General features: G+C 43.0%; 2 protein-coding genes across 2 annotated transcripts in view; both read left to right on the top strand.

Moving 5' to 3' along the window:
* MCC (MCC regulator of WNT signaling pathway) overlaps nt 1-22,150 on the top strand; it is a 478,671-nt gene that overhangs the window by 48,475 nt on the left and 408,046 nt on the right. The gene's annotated exons all lie outside the window — the stretch shown is intronic.
* Nucleotides 3,348-5,696, top strand: TSSK1B (testis specific serine kinase 1B). The gene has a single exon (XM_054488741.1). The coding sequence runs from the start codon at nt 3,511-3,513 to the stop codon at nt 4,609-4,611; it is 1,101 nt and encodes a 366-aa protein (XP_054344716.1). The 5' UTR covers nt 3,348-3,510; the 3' UTR covers nt 4,612-5,696.

Genomic DNA, 22,150 nt, shown 5'->3' with positions numbered 1-22,150 from the left:
CTCCATGTCTGATGCTCTTAACTACCTCAGCTCCTACACCTCACCGTGTGGCAGATGGAACCCTTGATAACATGTCTTTAGATATAGAATAAAAAAAGTTAGGTGTCATTCTATAGGACCTTAACAACTTCTAGTTAAAGACTCCCCCCACAACCCAAAAATAAGGAAAGTTAGGGGCAAGAAACACAGGTCACTTGCCTAAGGTCACAAAATGAGTTGTCAGAGCCCTAGGACCAAGGATTGACTCTCCTCTCATGCATTCCGCATTAGAAAACTGCTTTTCTTCCCAGATTCTCAGAGTTCTGCTTGCTGTGTCACTAGGTCCCGTAGACTGGTGATACTGACAACTTCAGCATCGATTTTAGGATGCCTTCCCAACCTGTGGGATGGTATCCAAAGAGAATCCCACATGGCACTGAAGGAGCAGACCTGAGGTGTGAAGCAGAGAGCCGGAGCCCCTTACCACTCCTGCCAAAATTCCCTGTACAGCATATATTTACCTATTCACTGTACCCAAGAGCAACCAAATCCATAATAAAATTCCTTGGTCAGGGCTTTAGAATAACTCAACTATCTGGGATATAGATAAGGAGCCTTTTGAATTTAAAGCATCTAAAGAATCAAAAGACAAAAAGGGGGTGGGAGAAACTGCAGAGTAGATTTTAGAAATATATCTCAGGGAATTTTGAGCCAAAATAGAAATCATTCAAGTGCAGCACTATTTCTCCTTCATCTCCAGGTGTTTTGTATGTCTGTGTGTGAGTGTATGTGTATCATCTGTTGCCCAGATCTTTGTAAAATGCAAATAAATGATCCTGTCAGTTCAGGATTTTAGATACAATATTTCTACATAATCCCAAGGTAATTATCATTTTGAGTGAATACCTCATACCTCATTGTCTTTATCCTTGGAAGACATAGAACGTAACAGGGGTAAAGGAGCAATGGAGGAAAATGAATTTTTTTTCTCTCCCTTTCTTTGCGATGATCAGTCACTCAGCCGGTGTTTATGACTGTGTGTAAAGCTCTGTGCTGAGGGCAGCCAGGGGACACACAAAAGAGAAAGCCCAATTTGCAAGAAGCTGTCTTCCCTGCTCTCTCTTCCATTTGCCTCTGCTTATCTTTCCCTATTGCCTTTGTAGGATAACTCAATAAAGAAAACAGCATTGGGACCAAAATACATTTTTTAGCATTTAAATACAAAGAGTAAACATAACACTGGATATTTTTCATTGTAGACAGCAATATAGATAAACTTTTTTTTTTTTGGAAGAGATTTCTTCTAAGCCAATATGTGACTAATGGCCCAGGAGAGCCCCAGAAGATCCTGACAACAAGTGCCCAAAGCGGTAGGGCTACAACTTGGTTTTATACATTTTAGGGAGGCATGAGACATCAATCAGTATATGTAAGGTATACATTGGTTCAGTCCGAAAACAAGGGACAACTTGAAAGTGGGAGGCGGGCTTCTGGGTCATGTGGATTCAAAGATTTTCTGATTGGCAATTGGCTCAAAGAGTTTGTCTAAAGACCTGAAATCAATAGAAGGGACCGTCTCTGGGGTGAGAGGTTGTGGAGACCAAGGTTCTTAGGCAGATGAAGCCTCCAGGTATCAGGCTTCAGAAAGAACACACTGTTAAATGTTTTTTATCAGACTCTAGTTAATTATCTTAGGAGAAAAGACCTAGAAAGGGAAGGGGATTCTTCACAGAATATTGATTTTCCTCACAAGAGACAGCTTTGCAGAGCCATTTCAAAATATGTCAGAGAAATCTGTTTGATAGTAAAATACTTCAGTTTCTTTCAGAGCCTGCTGTATCTTACTGCCAGAGTCTGTTGTCAGTCTTCAGGTCTCTGTGTCGATGTTACTGCTGCTCAGCTGTGCCTGAAACCTGAAGGGAGGAGGGATGATGTGGCCTGCCTGACCCCCACTTCCTATCATGGCCTGAACTAGTTTTTCAGGTTAACTTTGGAATGCCCTTGGCTGAGAGGAGGGGTCCATTCAGATGGCTGGGGAGATTAGAATTTTATTTTTGGTTTCCAAGAGACAGCACTTGGGGTAACTCAGCAGGAAGGAGAAGGAGGCTGTCTGGAGGAAGGAGCACCAGCCACGCACAAAGGACTGGCAGTGGGCAGTCAGGGTTGGGGAAGAAGGTGAAGGAGCAGAGAAAAGGGAGAAGGGCCACAGCTGATGGGGACCCAACCCAGCCTGAGCGACATCCAGCCCTACTAACTCACTCCTGAGGGGCCCAGGGTTCCACCTGGTTCATGTGAGGAAGGAGTTCTCACTCCCTCTAGGTGGATGAGGCCAAAGTCAAATCCAAGGCTAGGACAGTCATGCAACTCCTTTTTCCTGACGGTGTGGCCCAGAGCAGGTGCTGGACACAGAACCAGTCACAGCAGAGGCTCCACTGCCAGCAGAAACGATGGTCGCTGTCCAGTGCTGCCCCTGCTGCTTGTAATGTCCTCAGAGCAGCTGCTAGTGCTCAGGGAGGCATCCAGGCCCCACCTTCAGCCCCCAGCCCCAGATATGCCCTGGGAGCCCAGCCAGGGCTGTGGGCTGGGCAGGTCCCCAGGAGGAAGCTCACAGCCAAGAGCAGAACTCCTGCCAGCTGTCCTCCTACAGAGCTGCTATAAGAAGCCAGCAAAGGCTCAGACAAGGGAAGAGATGTACAGGGAGGCGGCAGAATCCAGGCATCTCAAACTGCGTGACTCCAGGGCCAGGAGGCTGTCTACCTTCTTGACACACCGCCCTTCTTGGTCCTGCTCTGCACCCCTGAGGGTCGCCTGTGTGGACAGCGTCAAGGGCTGAAGGGGAGAAAAAGAGGTCAGGGATTGGACTTCCTCCCATCCCCTGCCAGCCTGTAGGGTCACTGAGGCTGGCTTTTTCTCCACTGAAGGCCACTGCCTCTCTCAAGGTGGTCCTGTCTACACTACTCTTTCTGGGTTCCAGGGACCATTCCCACCCTTTTCTATGCAGGCCAGGGGTCTGCTACTATCTTGGGGTAACTGTGTTACCCTCAGGGTTCCCTATACTCTGCTCCCACCTTTATTAATTGTCCCTTTATTAAATCCTCAGATGCCCTGGTTTGCAAGAATTGGCCTCAGTTCTGCACAAGCAGGCCTGGCTCTGGGTTTGGAAGCATGGGCAGACCCATGTGTCCCACACAGCCCCCTTCTACCTCAGGTCCCAGCAAGACATGAGGCCACTTTCTGCTCATCTTGTCTGCTCCAGCCTACTGGCCAGCCTTCCAGGATTCCAAGTCCAAGTGCCTCAGGCCAGGGTCTCATTCCCCCAGGGCACTCCTCCTTTGTGACTTCACTCGCCGAAGTCACCTGGGAGACAGTGTCAAATGTTCCACTCCAGAGTCTTGGCCTCTAGGAGGCAGGAACAGCAGGCCTGGCCAGCCCAAAGGACTCTCTGTCCAGGATGTAAATGAGCACACTGCTGGCCCATGCGCCTCAGGGCTGTAGAGGGCAGCCTCAGAGGCACTGGGCACTCCTGGCACTATGGATGACGCTGCTGTCCTCAAGAGACGAGGCTACCTCCTGGGGATAAATTTAGGAGAGGGCTCCTATGCAAAAGTAAAATCTGCTTACTCTGAGCGCCTGAAGTTCAATGTGGCGATCAAGATCATCGACCGCAAGAAAGCCCCCGCAGACTTCTTGGAGAAATTCCTTCCCCGGGAAATTGAGATTCTGGCCATGTTAAACCACTGCTCCATCATTAAGACCTACGAGATCTTTGAGACATCACATGGCAAGGTCTACATCGTCATGGAGCTTGCGGTCCAGGGCGACCTCCTCGAGTTAATCAAAACCCGGGGAGCCCTGCATGAGGACGAAGCTCGCAAGAAGTTCCACCAGCTTTCCTTGGCCATCAAGTACTGTCACGACCTGGACGTCGTCCACCGGGACCTCAAGTGTGACAACCTTCTCCTCGACAAGGACTTCAACATCAAGCTGTCCGACTTCAGCTTCTCCAAGCGCTGCCTGCGGGATGACAGTGGTCGAATGGCATTAAGCAAGACCTTCTGTGGGTCACCAGCGTATGCGGCCCCAGAGGTGCTGCAGGGCATTCCCTACCAGCCCAAGGTGTATGACATCTGGAGCCTAGGCGTGATCCTCTACATCATGGTCTGTGGCTCCATGCCCTACGACGACTCCGACATCAAGAAGATGCTGCGTATCCAGAAGGAGCACCGCGTCAACTTCCCACGCTCCAAGCACCTGACAGGCGAGTGCAAGGACCTCATCTACCACATGCTGCAGCCCGACGTCAACCGGCGGCTCCACATCGATGACATCCTCAGCCACTGCTGGATGCAGCCCAAGGCACGGGGATCTCCCTCTGTGGCCATCAACAAAGAGGGGGAGAGTTCCCGGGGAGCTGAACCCTTGTGGACCCCCGAACCTGGCTCTGACAAGAAGTCTGCCACCAAGCTGGAGCCTGAGGGAGAGGCACAGCCCCAGGCACAGCCTGAGACAAAACCTGAGGGGGCAGCAATGCAAATGTCCAGGCAGTCGGAGATCCTGGGTTTCCCCAGCGAGCCGTCGACCATGGAGACAGAGGAAGGGCCCCCCCAACAGCCTCCAGAGACGCGGGCCTAGTGAGCTTCTTGCGGCCCAGGGAATGAGATGGAGCTCACGGCTTAAAGCACGAGCTCTGAAGAAGTCAAGGGTGGAGCCAGAGAAGGAAGGCAGTCCCAGATGAGCCTCTATTTTCATCAGTTTCTTCTCTCTCCCCTTGAACTTGGTAACCCCCATGGTTCTCCCGTGGCCCCTAGGTGGATGAGGCCAAAGTCAAATCCAAGGCTGAGACAGTCGTGCGACTCCTACTCCCCCAGAGCGTGACCCGGAGCAGGTGCTGGACACAGAGCCTGTCTCAGCAGAGGGGCCCCACTGGCCGCAACGGCTCAGTGACAGCACGAGCAGGAAGAGCAGCAGGAAGGCACCGCTGTCCACCTTGGGCACCATTTATCCTCCTGTCATCGTGCCCGGGGCGGTTGCGTGACCCCGCTGGGAGGCCAGACCGGGCCGGACTGAGGGTCAGGGGACCGGGCTGGGTTGGGGGTCGGGCGGGGCTGGACGGGGACGAGGCGCGGAGAGGCGGCGGGAAAGAGCTTCGACTGGGCCGCGGGCTCGCGGGCACTCTCGGCTGCAGCCTCTGGAGCTCCGACTCCAGCTCTGGGGAAGATCCATAAACTTTTAAAGAAGCCTCAAAACATACTTTTAAAGCATTAAGCTTTAAAGTGCTAGAAATCTTGTGCCCCATATGTGCTTCTTTCAGTATTATCCTAGATCCTCAGGAGTAGCATGGCAACTGGAGAAAATGGGAGGAAAGACAAGAAGAAATAGAAGCTGATTTAACATCAAGTTTATTCAGTTTTGATTTTTCTTATCTCTACTGGCTTTCTCCTGTTCAAACCTTGTAGCGGTAGTATTTGGAAAAGAGCACTTGGAAATTATATTCCTGTTTTTAACTCTTTATATTTAATCCTTCTCCTTGTAATTGATTTTGTAACTAATTTACTCCCCAGCACCCCCAGAAGAAAATTTTACAGACAAAGGAAAATGTTTTATTTTTCTTTTTTCCTTATCAACTTTTTATTTAAATGCTAATATCCAGTTAATGGACAAACAAATCAGCTAATACTGGAAACAATGTAACATAATAGTGAAAAGCATGAACTTTTGATTTCTATAGACTGGTTTTGACTCTGCTACTAAATGATCTTGGGCAAGTTGGTTAATCTATATGTCTCAGTTTCTTTATCTATAAAATGAGAATAATACAACTTCATTAGGCATGCTATTCATTAATGTGTTTAGTTCTCATAACCCTATGGGAGGGGTCCTATTGTTATTCCCATTTTATAGACATGAAATTGAGTAAAGTCAGTTTCGGTCACTTGTCTCTGAGCACATGATAAATACGTGGCAGAGCCAAGGTTAAAGCCCAGGCACACTCCAGCTCCAAGCCAACACTGTCAGCTATTTTTTTTTCTTTTCTTTTTTTTTTTTTTTTGAGATGGAGTCTCGCTCTAGCCCAGGCTGGAGTGCAGTGGTGTGATCTTGGCTCACTGCAACCTCTGCCTCCCGGGTCTGGGTTAAGCAATTCTCTTGCCTTAGCCTCATGAGTAGCTGGGATTACAGGCACGTGCCACCATGCCCAACTAATTCTTGTTTTTGTTTGTTTGTTTGTTTTTTGAGACGGAGTCTCGCGTTTGTTTTTTAAGACAGTGTCTCACTCTGTCTCCAGGCTGGAGTGCAGTGGCACGATCTTGGCTCACCGAAACGTCCGCCTCCCGGGTTCAACCAATTCTCCTGCCTCAGCCTCCCAAGGAGCTGGGACAACAGGCGTGTGCCACCACACCCAGCTAATTTTTGTATTTTAGTAGAGACGGGGGTTTCACCATGTTGACTAGGATGGTCTTGATCTCTTGACCTTGTGATCTGCCCACCTCGGCCTCCCAAAGTGCTGGGATTACAGGCGTGAGCCACTGTACCCGGCCCTAATTTTTGTATTATTAGTAGAGACGGGGTTTCATCATGTTGGCCAGGCTGGTCTTGAACGCTTGACCTCATGATCCCCACCCCCCCGCCTTGGTCTCCCAAACTGCTGGGATTACAGGCGTGAGCCACTGCGCCCGGCCACACTGTTAGCTTTTAAACTACAGCCTTAAGGTATACCCCTCTAAGGCCACAGCCTCATGGCCTGTTGCAGGAGCAGGAAGAAACCAGAGTCGGTACTCAGGTGTCCCTGAACAGCATCTCTGCCTCTAGCTTTCTAATGCCCCAGGAAGCCCTTCACCCACCCCATTTATATGTAGATGTCCTAGCCCCTTGTTCCTCAAGATGTGACCTTGTTTGGAAATAGAGTCATTGCAGATGTAATTAGTTAAGATCATACTGGCGTAGGGTGAGATGCTAATCAAATATGAGTGGTGCCCAGGAGAGAGGCCTGGAACAGATCCTTTCCTAGTGCCCTCAGAGAAAGGCCCTGCCAACTCCTCTGTCTTAGACTTCTGGCCTCCAGAAGTGTAAATCACTACTTTTCTGTTGTCTAAGCCCCTGAGTTTGTGGTACTTTGTCATAGCAGCCCTAGCAAACTAATAAACCTACCATATGCAACTAATCTGGTTAGGCCCTTAGCACTGTTCAGTTAGCCATTTCTTCATCGCTTCTCAACTCTCTCCCATAATCCACTGGAAAACTCCTCCAATCCTTTTACTACCTCAAGCTCCTCCCTTCCTTTCTCCTCCCTTCCTTTCTCCCTCAGCAGATGATCTCACTTCCTACTCTTCTGACACCATAGCTACCTCTTAAGAGGGCTCTCAATTTCCCTCATTCTTCTCTGTTGCCACTGGCTCCTTTTCTTTTTAGACCATTGCTCTTCCTACCATACACATTTTAGCTTTCAACAAGGCTTGGTCCCTCTCCTTTCCGTTCTCCATGTGCCCCTCTCAGTGTTCATACTCATTTCCATAAGTTTACCCTGCACTATTAACTCTGAAGCTTATTCCTGTAACCCAGCTTCCCTTCAGAGTACAGGCCCTCATGATCAGTTCCGTCTGCTGTCTCTTCATGCTGACCACCCTCCAACTAGCACACTCTGACCTCTGTACCAGCTTCTGTCATCTCTATTCTTCACACTGAACCAGACCCCAGAGCTTACTTTTCCATGCCCTCCTACAAACAAAGTCGGCAAGACCTCTTGATTCTTTCTTTGCCTTACCTCTCATATACATGCTTTCTGATTCCCACTAGAACATTTCGAATCCTCACCCTGAGCAACTGTCCTGAGGAATTGTCCTTCCTGTTTACTCTGTCTAGCTTCCAGTCTGTCTTTCATATACTGCCAATGTCATCTTCTCAACATAAAATTTTACTTATGTTTCTACCCTCAGAGGGCTGGCCCTTTGTTGCATAGAGAATAGAGGCCCATCTTAAATCTAGCATTCAAGGCTCCCCTTTAATACAGCTCCAGCTTACTTAAAATAACTAAGGGAGGCCAACTATCTACATAGGAAGGACTTTACCTGGTGCTGTGCCCTACTAGGAACTTCATGGTCCAAAATTAGATTTTAGCATTCCGTCAGGGATGACCTAGCTCAGTGGAGCTAATTCATGTTAACAAAACGTATGAAAGATTGATGTACCTCCCAGGCTACCATTTTTCCAAGTTAGTGTTGAAAAAATGACTACCAAGTGCAATGGAACACATGTATTAACAGAGTCACACATACTTTGTCACTCCCGAGTGGGGAAGAGAAACAGGCAACCAAGTTCTAATGAGAAGGTTGCTTGGATCCAGAAGGAAAGTCTGTGGCTAATCCCAATGGTTTCTTCCATATGTGAACTCATGAGCTCTCTTGGCAGTTGCTTAGATCACAGTGACTGTTGTGATTGCATTTCAGGCCTGAATGTACAAAGATGTGACCTTGATTAGGTTTCAGTGTTTTCCCACCCACAGGATTATCTCACAGGACATTTTACTTCTATATGTTGCTAATGTCATTGACTGTGTTGGTTTCTTTATTCATTCGTGTGTTTATATGTTTGCTTATTTAGCTCTCAGCCACCTTACTTCCAAATTCTCCTCACTATATGGAGTGCCCTCAGAATTTCTCTGAATAGACTTTAGGCCATAACCCAGCAGCCTCTGAAACCCTGAACAGAAAACCACCAACTGGTCTAGCCAGGGCCTGAAAATATGTGTACCACTCTTGAGTCAAAGGCACTAACACTGAATGAGGGGGGAAAAGGACCTGAAGAAAAGAGGTTGAGAAAAAGGAGTGATGCAGAGCTAAAGAGGAAAACAAGTGAGGCATCTGTGAGGAATAAGTGCTTTAGTTTACTTGCATTACATGTCCCTTCACCCTCTATCTTAGTCAGCCCTGGCCGCCACAACAAAGTATCATAGACTAGGTGGTCTAAATAATAGAAATTAATTTTTTCATGGTTCTGGAGGCTAGGAGATCCAAGATTAAGATGCTGGCTGATGTTGGCTAATGTGCTCTTTTCCTGGCTTGCAGACACCCACCTTCTCCGTGTGTCCTCACATGGCACAGAGAGAAAGATCTCTCTCTCTCTTTCTCTCTCTCTATCTCTCTCTCTCTGTCTCTTCATATAAGGCTACAGTCCAATTGGATTAGGACCCCACCTTTATGACCCACATTTCACATTAATTACCTCCTAAAGACCCTGTCTTCAGATAGAGTCACATTGGAGGATAGAGCTTCAACGTATGAATTTGGGAAGGGGAACACAATTCAGTATACAACACTCCCCCTCAAAAAGAGTATATGTAAAGTTTTTGTCCTATTTCTTCGGTGAAGGAGAGCTAATGGATAGTGGGATACTTAGATATAGTGTGATTACAGATATAAATTCTGACCCAACATTATTACCTTAATAGGTCTAGGTTATTAGCTAGACTGGGAAACAATTCAGCCAGATAAGTAAATCTCGTTCTTTTAAAATAAATGAACCTAGGGGCTTCAAAGACTGTTCTATTAAGATGGCTAAATTTTATATAATGTCTTTTGGACTGTGAGGAATTGAACCCTTAAACTAAAAAGTCCAACTGTGTTTAGTTGGAATTAACTTACTTCTTTACAGAAAGCCAAACTGTGTAGACGGGTTTCCCCTTAAATTCTTCCTTGAGATTGTGTTCTTCAGATGGGGAGGCCTTAAGTCGGGTTTCCTAGGATTACACTTGGGATCAACACCTGTGAGGGAGTGAAGGAAGCAGGATTAGGCACATGGAGAAGTTGAGCTGTGACAGACTTAGAGATGTCTGAGCTGATCTTACAGGAAGTTCTGGAAATAAGATTGTCCTTCAGCATAGCCAAGAGTTGAGGCAAGAGGGCTAGGCCTTTGTAGCCTCATATCAAATAGTCATTGGATATGGACTGTCTCTGGGGAAGGGGCATAAGTGTCTGCCTTCCACAGAAAGCAGTTCCCAGGAAGGGACTCAGTCATAAGCCTTCTGCTGCCAACCCTGCTGGCAGCTGAGAGAACACATGCTTCAGTTGGTAAAGAGGGGTATGGTGCTGCATCCCAGCATCCACTACAGGGAATAAGGGTGAGGGCAGGGGTCTGTAGATATTAGTTATACATTAAAATCTATTGACATTCTACTACGTGGGATTCATTTTATTTTCTTGTGGTTAAGAGATCATCCTTGTACTAGAGATTGAAGATTTTATATGTAGGAGCCCTCTGAAAATGCTGAGTTGTGGCCAGCTGGGACTGGTTAATAGTTGTAGAATTAAAATGCCCTACCTTTCCAGTCATGTCATTACAGGCATAAGGGAGGGTGGAGCTAGACCCCACTGTACACTTAATTGAAAATTACTGATAGATGATGTGATGAGGAGCAAGTTTCAGACAAGCCTGGACATTTATTTTGGAGGAGCTGGTTTCCACTGAGGTATGTGTGGTTTCTGTAACCTTCCTGGATTTTGTTTCCTGAGATTGCTTATGTTCATTTGCTAGAATTAGCAGAGAGGTTATGAAGATGCAATATAGTTCACTTTTGTATGAATGTTCCTCAACACTTGGCTGTTAATTAGTGTGGTTAGGTTTAATGAACTCATTTAATAACAATATTCCTGCAGAGAATTTTATTGAGTACTAAATTCTTAAATTTAATAATGCAAAACATATTTGTATAGTGTTAATAATGGTTGCAAGACTTGGAGGGAGTAAAATACGGGAAGGTTAAGTGTAATGGATTAATTAAATAAGAAAGCCCAAACTACCTTTCAAAGTGACTCCATAATAATCTTCACTTTGTTTTAATGAATAAAGTAGACCATATCAAATGCCACTTGTGTATGTTAGTTTAAAAGCAGTATTCAAAGCTAGCACATTTAGATCAGGAGAAACATAAACACAGCGAAATATTCTGCTTGGCAAACAGAGTTTTGTTTCCTGTACTGATCCATTAAGTTAGATAACTTTATTTTCTTACAAGTCAACAATATGTTTCTTCCATGTACAGAAATCGGTGGGAACTTTCCAGTCAACTCCCAAACGACAGCAGTTTGTATCAGCAGCAGTCCACATAAGCATTTGGGAAATGTTTTTAATTGCTTTAATTGCATATTAGGGAAATGACCAACTTCTTATAGCTTTTTCAAAGTAAGCAATTCATTTAAATGGGCTAAGGGCTTTTAAGCTGGTATAAATATCCTTTATATGATACATTCAAAATTATTTTTAGCAAACTTTTGAGGATGATAAATGTGTTTTGTAATTTATTATCCTAACAAATTGGCTAGACCTGAAGAAGATGTGTCCCTCAGAGTCCCCACCTGCAACATAGGGATAGAAAAAATATATCAATTAGGATATGATAAGGCAAGATATGATTAAATTCATACACCTTGAGTTCACCAGGGTCCTCAAAGGCTATTTTGAGGATGAGTTTTGTGGATTTTGTTTGTAGAGAGGTAGTTATTCCAAACAGGAGTACTGAGGGAGAGTTTTGAACTCATTTTGCACTCCCATCGCATTATAGAGGAGTGAATTTTAAGTTTCTGAAATATTAAAAAGACTAGAAGTTGTAGTTTCCAATTAAATCCATCACCATCACATTAGGAAGGCCCATTGGTTAGGCATGTGTTTATTTTATTTGAGACATCACGAATTCTGGGGTGGGTGGCTTAATGATGTCTTCAGTGAACCTTTTCCTTTTCTTTGTTCATCTTCACATTTTGCCATTCTTAGAATATAGGCATGTTCACATGCATATTGCCCCAGGGTCACAAGATGATTCTACCCACGCAGGTGTTGCTGCATTGCCAGGTACCATGTTTCAGGCATGAAGAACGTAGAGAAAGTAGGAAATGATGACACCTAATTCAAAAAAGAAAAACTTTCCCAGAACCTTCAGGTTTTGTTTCGTTGGCTGCATACTATTACATTGTGTGGATACAGCATAACTAACTAGTCCTGGGGATAGATTTTGAGGGGCTCTTTATTGGCACCCAGTCTTGGACTAACAGACATTCTGAAGGATGACAACGACCTATAGCTCTCAGATCCAGTGTTGACTTACTATTTGTCAAGCCTCCCATGTTTCTAGTTTTGCTTCCCTTGTGGCCCTCATCTGCCAGCCTCAACCTGAGCCTGATCCTTATCTCAGGCCAGAGGGAGATAAAGAGTGAGTTCCAAGCACACTGGGGCCCAGCATCTGCTTGCATTGGCATCCAGACAGGTTCTGGCCTGGTGTCTCAGTTCTGAAACCCATGTCCCCACTTTGCCTTATTTCCTGGGCCTGGCTGCCTGCCTTGGAAACCTACCAGCCCTCAGTCCCTTGAGGACCTGGCCTGCCTGGTTCTTGTCTGCTCCCTCCAGGAAGGGAAATTCTCTTTGAGCTTCTGCCTGGGTTCCGCCCTCGGCTGACAGACTCACTTGATGATGCCTCATTGCCATGGCTTCAGAGTATTGCCAACTCCCATGACATAGATCCCTGGCCTCTCCCCACCCATCTTCCCTACATCCACTTCCACCACCCCCAGCATGGTGAACAAGGTTATACATGGTTTAAGAAGTCAGATAGGTACTAGATACTCAAAATTCCTAATGAAAAACAACACTCGTCTGTCCACCTGCCCTAGGCCAATTCTTTGTAACACTGATGACACTTTTAGCTGATTCTTCTCACGTTTGCTTCTATAATTTATAATAATTTGCTTATATTACTATTCAAGTTTTCTTCATTTGTAGATATTGTGTATTGATTTTACACCAAGGAATATGTGGATTTAAGGCCTCCCTCCAAATATGCACCCACTTCTCCTTTATCTATTCTCCTAATCATAATGTTTGATTAGATCAATAGTCTCACTTCTTGTCACATAGGAGAGAAATAGAATTGTTTCTTGTTTATGCCACTTTTACTTGGTTATTGGTTATATGCACCCAAGCCCAATATACTGTATTTCTGTCTTTCTTGTGAACATCCTCCTTTTGGTGGTGTCCCTCTCCCAGTAGCTTCCTGAGAAGCATTATGTGACAGCTAATGTTTTGAGAAATGTCTTGATTCTGCCCTTTCATTTGGTTGATTGTTTTACTGGGCATAGAATTTGAGATTAGAAATTGTTTTCTCTTGGAATTTTGAAGTGATTGTTTATCCTAGCACTCAGTATTGCTATTAAAGTAGGTGCTATGATTCCCATTCCTTTTATGAGACCTATTGTTTCTGTTTTTCTCTTCTGAAAGCTTTTGGGATTGCCTTTTTGCCCAATGTTCTGTTATTTCATGTCTTTAAAAAAAAATTGATTCTGCGGTCCTTTGTGGACTCTATCTCATGGAAACTGATATTCTTAAGTTCTAGGAAATTTCTTAATTATATCTGTGATAGTTTCCTCCCCTCAGTCTTCTTTGTCATTCTTTCTGTAATTCATCCAATGTAATTTGGATGTCAGATATTCCAAAGTGAGCTTATTTTTTGACCCTTTCTTTCATATTTTCTAGTTCTTTTTTTTTTTCACTCCTAGCATTGCTGTTCTGTTTTCTGGGAGATTTCCTCAATTTTACTTTTCAATTCGTATATTAAAATTTCAGTTTCTGCTTTTAATTTTTAGGAGTTTTTTTGTTACTGTTATTCTCTGAGTGTGCTTTTTAATTTTTTAATTAAAAAAAATTTTTTTGAGATAGAGTCTCACTCTATTACCCAGGCTGGAGTACAATGGCATGATCTCAGCTCACTGCCACCTTTGCCTCCCAGGTTCAAGGAATTCTCCTGCCTAGCCTCCAAGTAGCTGGCGTTACAGACACCTGCCACCACACCCAGCTGATTTTTGTATTTTTAGTAGAGACAGTGTTTCACCATGATGGTGAGGCTGGTCTCAAACTCCTGACCTCAAGTGATCCACCTGCCTCAGCCTCTCAAAGTGCTGGGATTACAGGCGTGAGCCATCACTCCTGGACTGAGTGTTCTTTTTTAAAACTTCTTATTATTGTTCTGTGAAAATTATGTCATTGTTTAACTACATACTGATGTCCGTGATAGGTTTTTGGAAGTTATCTAATCTTCCAGCATTATTTCTGTTTCCTATGAGTTCTTTTTTATATTTTTAATTTGTTTTTGTCTCTTTTATATTAGATGCCCTCTTCAAATACCTATTAGTCTTCAGTTGTTCCTGATATTTAAGGGTGAGGCATAACAAAGCTGATTAGAGTGTGTGTGTGTGTGTGTGTGTGTGTGTGTGTGTAGAGGACAACTTTTTTACCAGTGGGATTAACTGTAGGATGATCTAAGAGGGCTGTTTCACTGAGAGATTCTTCCCTCCCCTTCCTAATACATACAGATATTTTATTTTGGCCCAGGCAGTATCCCCAGAGGGATGTCCTTCAGTCTGCCATCTGGTTGGTATAAAGCTAGTAGCCAGGGTTGTCAGAGCTGAGTGGAGGAAAAGGGGCGAACAGTTTTACCATTCTCCATGTGGACTTTGCCTGAATTTCCCAATTTCAGGATGATAACCTTATCCTACGAGTGGTAACCCTGAGTCCAGAAGCAAGTGGGGAACAGCCACTGTAGAAAATAAATTAGTTTTCTGCCTGGGTTGAGAAAACTTGACTGTGCCGGGTTGGGGGTGGGAAATAGAGATCTAATGGCTTCTTACACACACCTTCAACTCATTCTCCTGTTATGAGCGTCACCTGTATTCACTGGCTCTCCTATTTCTGAGCCTGGCCAATACTTGTTTCAGTCTGGCTTTCTCTGGTGAGCTGATTCTACTCATCTATATGCCTTGTAACTTTTGAAATTTAGTTGTTCTAATCATCACTTCTGTTCTCCTCATTATTATACCAGTTAATTCTCATTATTCACAGTAATTATGTTCCATAAAGTTGCAGCAAATACTGAATTTGTACATACTGAATTGTTGCTTCTAGGGGAAACACAGGGTTAGATTGTTGTGAGCCCAGGATCAACACATAGCTTTGTGTTATGTATATTTCTTTTTAAAGACACCCTGTTTAATATAGATTGTTGATTCATTAACATTGAGCTCATGGCCAACAGCACTGTCACTCATGCCTGAACAAAGCTTATCTAACATGTATTTTCTTTGCAAGGCACTTAGGAAACTAGACAGCCCTTCAGCACTGTGCTTGGGGGCCACTTTAGACAGCAAAGTCATCAACAAAAAGCACGAAGGTATGAAAAACATGACACTAAATAGACCATGAAAAGGATGATGTTTACAGTATGAGATCCAGAACAAACGCAGAGTGTTGCTTTGTTCAGCCTCTGCTGGGAACTTGTGTGTTGAACGACTCAAATTTTTCACCACTCTGAGCACATTCGCAAATAATTGTGGAAAATATGATGAGTATTGATTTGGGGCTACAAATAAGTTTTACTGAGTAGACAAATTTGCAAACACAGAATCCATGAGTCATGGGGATCTCTTGTAGTTTTGTGCTTTTTTATTCTTTTATCCTTTTAGGATGGTTTCAGGAGAGATTGAAAGGGAACAAGGAAAGTAACTAAGTATATTAAATCTACCACGTATAACTAGAAGTCTCTGTCATCCCAGTCATTTTTTAGAGGATGCACTAATTCCTGCTTATCTCCGATGCCATGTCAGATTTCTTCTAGCTCCTCCAGCTCACTCTGCCTCTTACATCCTTTTGCATCTCCACTGGGCTCATCCAGGTCCAGATTCCACGGCTCTTCAAGTCACCCAGGCCTTCTGCAACAAGCTGGGCCATACGTGATAATGCCACAACATCCTGAAGGTTATGTGTAGGTCTTTCCTATATCCTATAATCAATGATGCACTGGAGCTGGCTCATACTTGCTTGCAAAAGCAAATTGCTAAATTTTCAGGAATTTTGTGAGCCATTATTAAACATAACCATTGTTAAAAATTAAATCATAAAGTCAATTAAAAAGATAAAAAATAATTTAACTTAAAATTAAATCATAGAAGCTTGTAAACAAATAAATTACATGAACAACAAATGTAATAAATGCTCAAACTCATCACTTACTATTTATTTTACTATATTTACAGTTATCCATGCTCTTGGGGCTATTTATATCTCTTGTATCTGTATGGTGGAAATACTGTATCATGGTGTGGTACAGCACAGCTCTAATCAGTCTCCTCACTAGATGTCATATTCAGTGATGTGACAATGGTAGCTTCAAATCAACCATGGCCGGAGTGTATTTACCATGGAAATCAGCAAATGCTTCAAATCAAGGCTTTTTCTCCCCAGAGAGCCTATTGTTAAACCTTCACCAACACAGCACTGATTGAATTAACTATAATTTTATTGCTGCTGTTAGGGATTCACTAATTTATATTCTGTCTTCTCTGGCCTTCAGATACCTCAGTAAAAGCTGAAAAAGTGGCAAAAACATTTATATGAAGCGATCTTACTATCATATTTATACTGTCACTAGCATTAGCAATGGAAGGACCCCAGGGAACTGGGAAGTGGTGAAGAAAATAGCAAATCAGCCCTGGAGCCTGGGAAACTGACTATTTCAAGGACTCCAGAGCCTCATGGAGCGTGGAATTGAGTGAAAATAGAAATTAACTGACAAAGGCAATGGGGAAGGAGTCAGCAGCTAGATCCAAGGATATACATTAGCTCCGTGGATGTTTATTTAGCAGAAATAGTGGGGAAAATGAAGTGAAAACTGGTACAACAGAGTCACAGGAAGAGAGTCTGGGTCCTTCCTACTGTCGCAGACAGCCTAACCCAGATGAGCGAAAGGGTCTTGTAAATGTGAGCTTGGAAAAGTGAAGCTTTTATAGTTAACAGATGGCGATACAAAAAGTATTGATGCCTTATTAGAATCATACTGCCTAGGAAAGCCTTAATATGTGTGAATAACAGAGGATGGACCATTAATATGTTATTTCTCTGACCAGTTAGAAATGTTGTGAAATTAAAGAGTTTTATTTTCTCTGAGCAGTAAGTCTAGGGAAGTTTGCTGAAATAATTATTCCAGGAAAATCCAGTGGGGGTAAAGGTCATATTTAAAATTCTTTTGCGGAGGCCGGGTGCAGTGGCTCACGCCTGTAATCCCAGCACTTTGGGAGGCGAGGCAGGCAGATCACTTGAGGTCAGGAGTTCAGGACCAGCCTGACCAACATGGCGAAACCCTGTCTCTACTAAAAAATACAAAAATTAGCTGGGCATGGTGGCGTGTGCCTGTAGTCTCAGCCACTTGGGGAGGCTGAGGCAGGAGACTCACTTGAACCTGGGAGACAGAGGTTGCAGTGAGCTGATATCGTGCCACTGCACTCCAGACTAGGCAACAGAGTGAGACTCCATCTCAAAAAATAAATAAATAAATAAATAAAATTCTCTTGCGGAATTTCCACTAATTGTAAACTTTTATAACGTTCAAATTACTGATTTATAATGTAAAGTCAGTGAGTATTTTAGAAGCTTGAATATATTATATTTAACATTAGTGCTTAGAATCCTTGGATTCCAAATAGCAAAAAGAGCTAACTGCCTGATATATCCCCGGAAAGGCAGTTAAGCAGGAAAAAAGTCAGTGTAGGAGGAAAAACAGAAAATAGTTGTGCTGCTGTCCTCCCTGCCTACTATCATTGGTATGAAAAAACTGGGTTAGTAAGCTTAATGGCAGGCCCGATTTGAGAGACCCTTGGGAAAATAGACTAGTATGTCCTTTATATTTATAAAATAGAATAATACTTCTTCCTATTTATAAGCACACTGGTGTGCAGTGGAAGGTCCACCTCTGGGCCTGCTGTCGCGTGGATTCTTAGTTTTGGTTCCAAACTTCAGTTTTGGGAATCTGTAGTGTGTCTTTCAGAGAAGAAGAAATCCTGTCAGGTTTGTATATTAAAATTTATTTCATAGAGATGATCCCTGCTTGAAGTGTTATCCCTTGTAGTAAACTAAAAAACCTTACAAAGTTGCTCAAGGGATAAGGCAAAAATGTTTGTCCTGAGTTGTTTGGTATAATCTTCATATAACAGAAATTTTTACAAGTGGCAAGTGCTGTCAGATTTCTTTTTTCCTTTTAACTGTTATTCTTTGTGTCTAACTTGTTTTTGGTGCTGTTGTTGTTGCACTTGCTTTTTTTCTTCTATGGATAGCATAAAATAATTATTCTAAATTACTTTGCTTAATCTTATATTTAAGATTTAATCTTAATATAAGATTTTTATATTTAATCTTAAATATAAGATTTAGGTAAACTTTGGCACAATGAATGAATTCATTTTTTTTATTTCAATTGAGATATAATTCATATAACATTTCACCATTTTTTTCTTTTCTTTCTTTTATTTTATTTTATTATTATTATACTTTAAGTTTTAGGGTACATGTGCACAATGTGCAGGTTGGTTACATATGTATACCTGTGCCATGTTGGTGTGCTGCACCCATTAACTCGTCATTTAGCATTAGGTATATCTCCTAATGCTATTCCTCCCCCCCCCCCCAACCCCACAACAGTCCCCGGTGTGTGATGTTCCCCTTCCTGTGTCCATGTGTTGTCATTGTTCAATTCCCACCTATGAGTGAGAACATGCGGTGTTTGGTTTTTTGTCCTTGCGATAGTTTGCTGAGAATTATGGTTTCCAGTTTCATCCATGTCCCTACAAAGGATATGAACTCACCATTTTTTATGGCTGCATAGTATTCCATGGTGTATATGTGCCACATTTTCTTAATCCATTCTATCGTTGTTGGACATTTAGGTTGGTTCCAAGTCTTTGCTATTGTATGTCACCATTTTTAAAGTACACAATTCAGTGGTTTTTAATATATTTACTGTGTTATGCAGCCACCACCATTATCAAATTTCAGACTGTTCCTATCACAACGGGGTATGGTGACTTACACCTGTAATCCCAGCACTTTGGGAGCTTGAGGTGGGAGGATTGCTTGAGTCCAGGAGTTTGCGACCAGCCTGGGCATATAATGAGATCCATCTCTACCAAGAAAAAAAAAAAAGAAGAAGAAGAAGAAGTAAAAAATTAGCTAGGTGTTGTGGCATGCACCTATAGTCCCAGCTACTCAGGAGGCCAAGGTGGGAGGATCCCTTGAGCCCAGGAGTTGAAGGCTGAAGTGAGCTATGATAGTGCCACTGCACTCCACACTCCAGCCTGAGTGGCAGAGCAAGACTGTGTCAAAAAAAAAAAAAAGAATATTCCTATCACCCTCAAAAGAAACCTCATACCTATTAGCAGATACGTGTTCTTGGATATATGTATACCTAGGAGTGTCATTGCTGGGTCACATGGTAATTCTGTGTTTAATGTTCTTAGGAACTGCCAAACTTTTTCCCAATGAATTCATTTCTGTTAGTTGCATACCCTTAATTTTTCAGTTCTCCTGCAAGTACGCATCCCTCTTTGGTTGGTTGTGCCTTTTGTGATGTTCTGGGAGAGACACGAAGAGGAGCTCTGTGATGCGGTGCTGCTTGCTTCAGCATGGAAACTCATTGCTTTTTGATTGGTTTTGTCTGCAACTTGTCAGGAAATAATTAAAGGCCCTTTTTACCCATAATTGTGGTAATAGATTCATATACGTTTTCTGTCTGTTCTGCTTTCACTTTGCTAAATGGCTACTTTCTTGTACTCATCTTCTTGATGATGATGATGATGATGATGATAATGATGATGATTTTGCCACTTGTTAGGTGCTTTCTAGGTTCCAGGCACTGCACTAAAAGCTTTACATACAGTATTTCTTTAATCTTCACAATACACTTCTGAGGTGGTTATTTTTAATCCCTTTTTCACTTGCCCAAACCAAGGCTTAACTGGGTAAAGAAATTTCACATGGCTGGAGGTTGGCAGAAAAGAAGGAAGGTGTGCTAAGCTGGGGTCTCCCACTGCTTGGAAAGATGAACATGTGTCTATTTAAACGGGGTTCCTTAGATTTGAGTTTGTGCTGCTGAATTTGAAAATTGAGATCATACCTGAAGCCTCTATCAAATAGAAGGGAAAAAAGAAGTAGGCCTACACAAATCCAACATGTAGCTTTAGATGCTATATCTCCAAAAAATACATGAGGGAGGAAATGACTGCAAACAGTATGCAGTCACCTTCTAAATTCTGTAGTATTTAAGTCTCATATGCTTTATAAGTAACACTAGGAAAATTATTTCTTATTTTCGCTCTTGTATGACTTTTTGTTTTTGGAAATAGGGTCTCACTCTGTCACCCAGGCTGGAGTGCAGTGGCACCATCTCAGCTCACTGTAGCCTTGACCTCCTGGACTCAAGTGAGTGATCCTCCCACCTCAGCCTCCTGAGTAGCTAGGACTACAGGCATGCACCACTATGCCTGGCTTATTTTTGTATTTTTTGTAGAGACAGGGTTTCACCATGTTGCCCAGGCTGGTCTCAAACTCCTGACGTCAAGCAATCCCCCCCACCTCAGCCTCCCAAAGTGCTAGAATTACAGGTGTGCCTGGCCTTGTATGACATTTTAATGTTGTCCCTTACACCTGTGCATAATAAATCTAGAAAAACGCACTTTAATGTCATTGGCTTTTAGAACTCCAAGATGAAAAGTTCTTCCCAAGTTTTGTCATGGTTGTGGCTTTTCAAATGGGAAACTATTTGGTGCCTCAGTGGACCTCCTTTGCTGCACTGGTGCACAGGGAAATCACTGACCTCTTAGGCAACCATGGTTAAAGCCATAACAGCATTTCCCCAAATGAAAGCATGGCCACTGGTAGCTTAGTAACAAGCAGCTCTGCTTTATGAAGTATGGGACTTTTCCTAAAATGCCTGTAGATTTTAAAACAATTGTAGGCATTTTCGAAAGGTATATATTAGGCAGGAGCATAAAAAGGCAATTCACTGCTGGGTGCGGTGGCTCACGCCTATAATCCCAGCACTTTGGGAGGCCTAGGTGGGCAGATCATGAGGTCAGGAGATTGAGACCATCCTAGCCAACATGGTGCAACCCAGTCTCTCCTAAAATACGAAAGATTAGCCAGGCGTGGTGGCATGCGTCTGTAGTCCAAGCTACTTGGGAGGCTGAGGCAGGGGAATCACTTGAACCTGGAAGAAATAGGTTGCAGTGAGCCGAGATCGTGCCACTGCACTCCAGCCTGGCAACAGAGCAAGACTCCGTCTCAAAAAAAAAAAAAAAAAAAAAAAGGCAATTCACACGGTAAGAAACAGCAATGACCAATATGTAAATCCAATGCGTAAATAAAATTATTGACGAATTTTGTCAATAATTTGCAAATTATTGACAAACATAATTGTCATTATTTTTGACAATTTATTTTAATTGTCAAAAATGTAAAATAAAATGAGATATCAATTTTATCTGTTTATTATCGAAGACATAATATATGTATGTGGTACAAAATTCCAGAATTAAAAATTATTTAAAATGAAAAGTATATTTCTCTCCTCTCATGCTATTTTGTTTTCTAGCCACTTCATCTAACTGTCCAAGGGCATCTACTATTACCTGTTTCTTATGGACCCCTTTAATGGTTGTCCATGAACATGCGTATGTGTATACATATACATGCATTTATGTATAGATATATATGTATGTAGAATATACTGTAAACACTCTGTACCTTGCATTTTTACATAACAATTATTATTAGAAACTTTTCCATATCAGTACATATATAGCTGCCATGTTCTTTAGCCACCTGCTCCCCCTGCCACTTTTTTTTTAAGAGAAGGGATCTCTTGTTGCCCCGGCTGGAGTGCAGGGGCTATTCACGGGTGTGATCATAGCACACTACAACCTCAACTCCTGTGCTCAAGCAATCCTCCTGTTTCAGTCTCCTGAGTAGATGAGACTACAGGTGTGTGCTAGCACACTCAGCTCTCTAACATTGTTTAAATGAACATTTTTAAGCATACAGAAAAGTCGGGACCTTATTCTTTTTAAGAGTTGCATAGGTCCATTCCAAGATGGCCGTATAGGAACAGCTCTGGTCTGCAGCTCCCAGCATGATCGACGCAGAAGATGGGTGATTGCCTTTCCAACTGAGCCTCTGCTGGTGATATCCAGGCAAACAGGGTCTGGAGTAGACCTCCAGCAAACTCCAACAGACCTGCAGCTTAGGGACCTGACTGTTAGAAGGAAACTAACAAACAAAAGGGAATAGCATCAACATCAACAAAAAGGACATCCTC

The sequence above is a fragment of the Pongo pygmaeus genome, chromosome 4, assembly GCF_028885625.2.
Source record: "Pongo pygmaeus isolate AG05252 chromosome 4, NHGRI_mPonPyg2-v2.0_pri, whole genome shotgun sequence".
NCBI classification, from domain to species: domain Eukaryota; kingdom Metazoa; phylum Chordata; class Mammalia; order Primates; family Hominidae; genus Pongo; species Pongo pygmaeus.
Note: the sequence above shows the minus strand (reverse complement) of the source record. Positions and strands in the feature narration are given on the sequence as shown.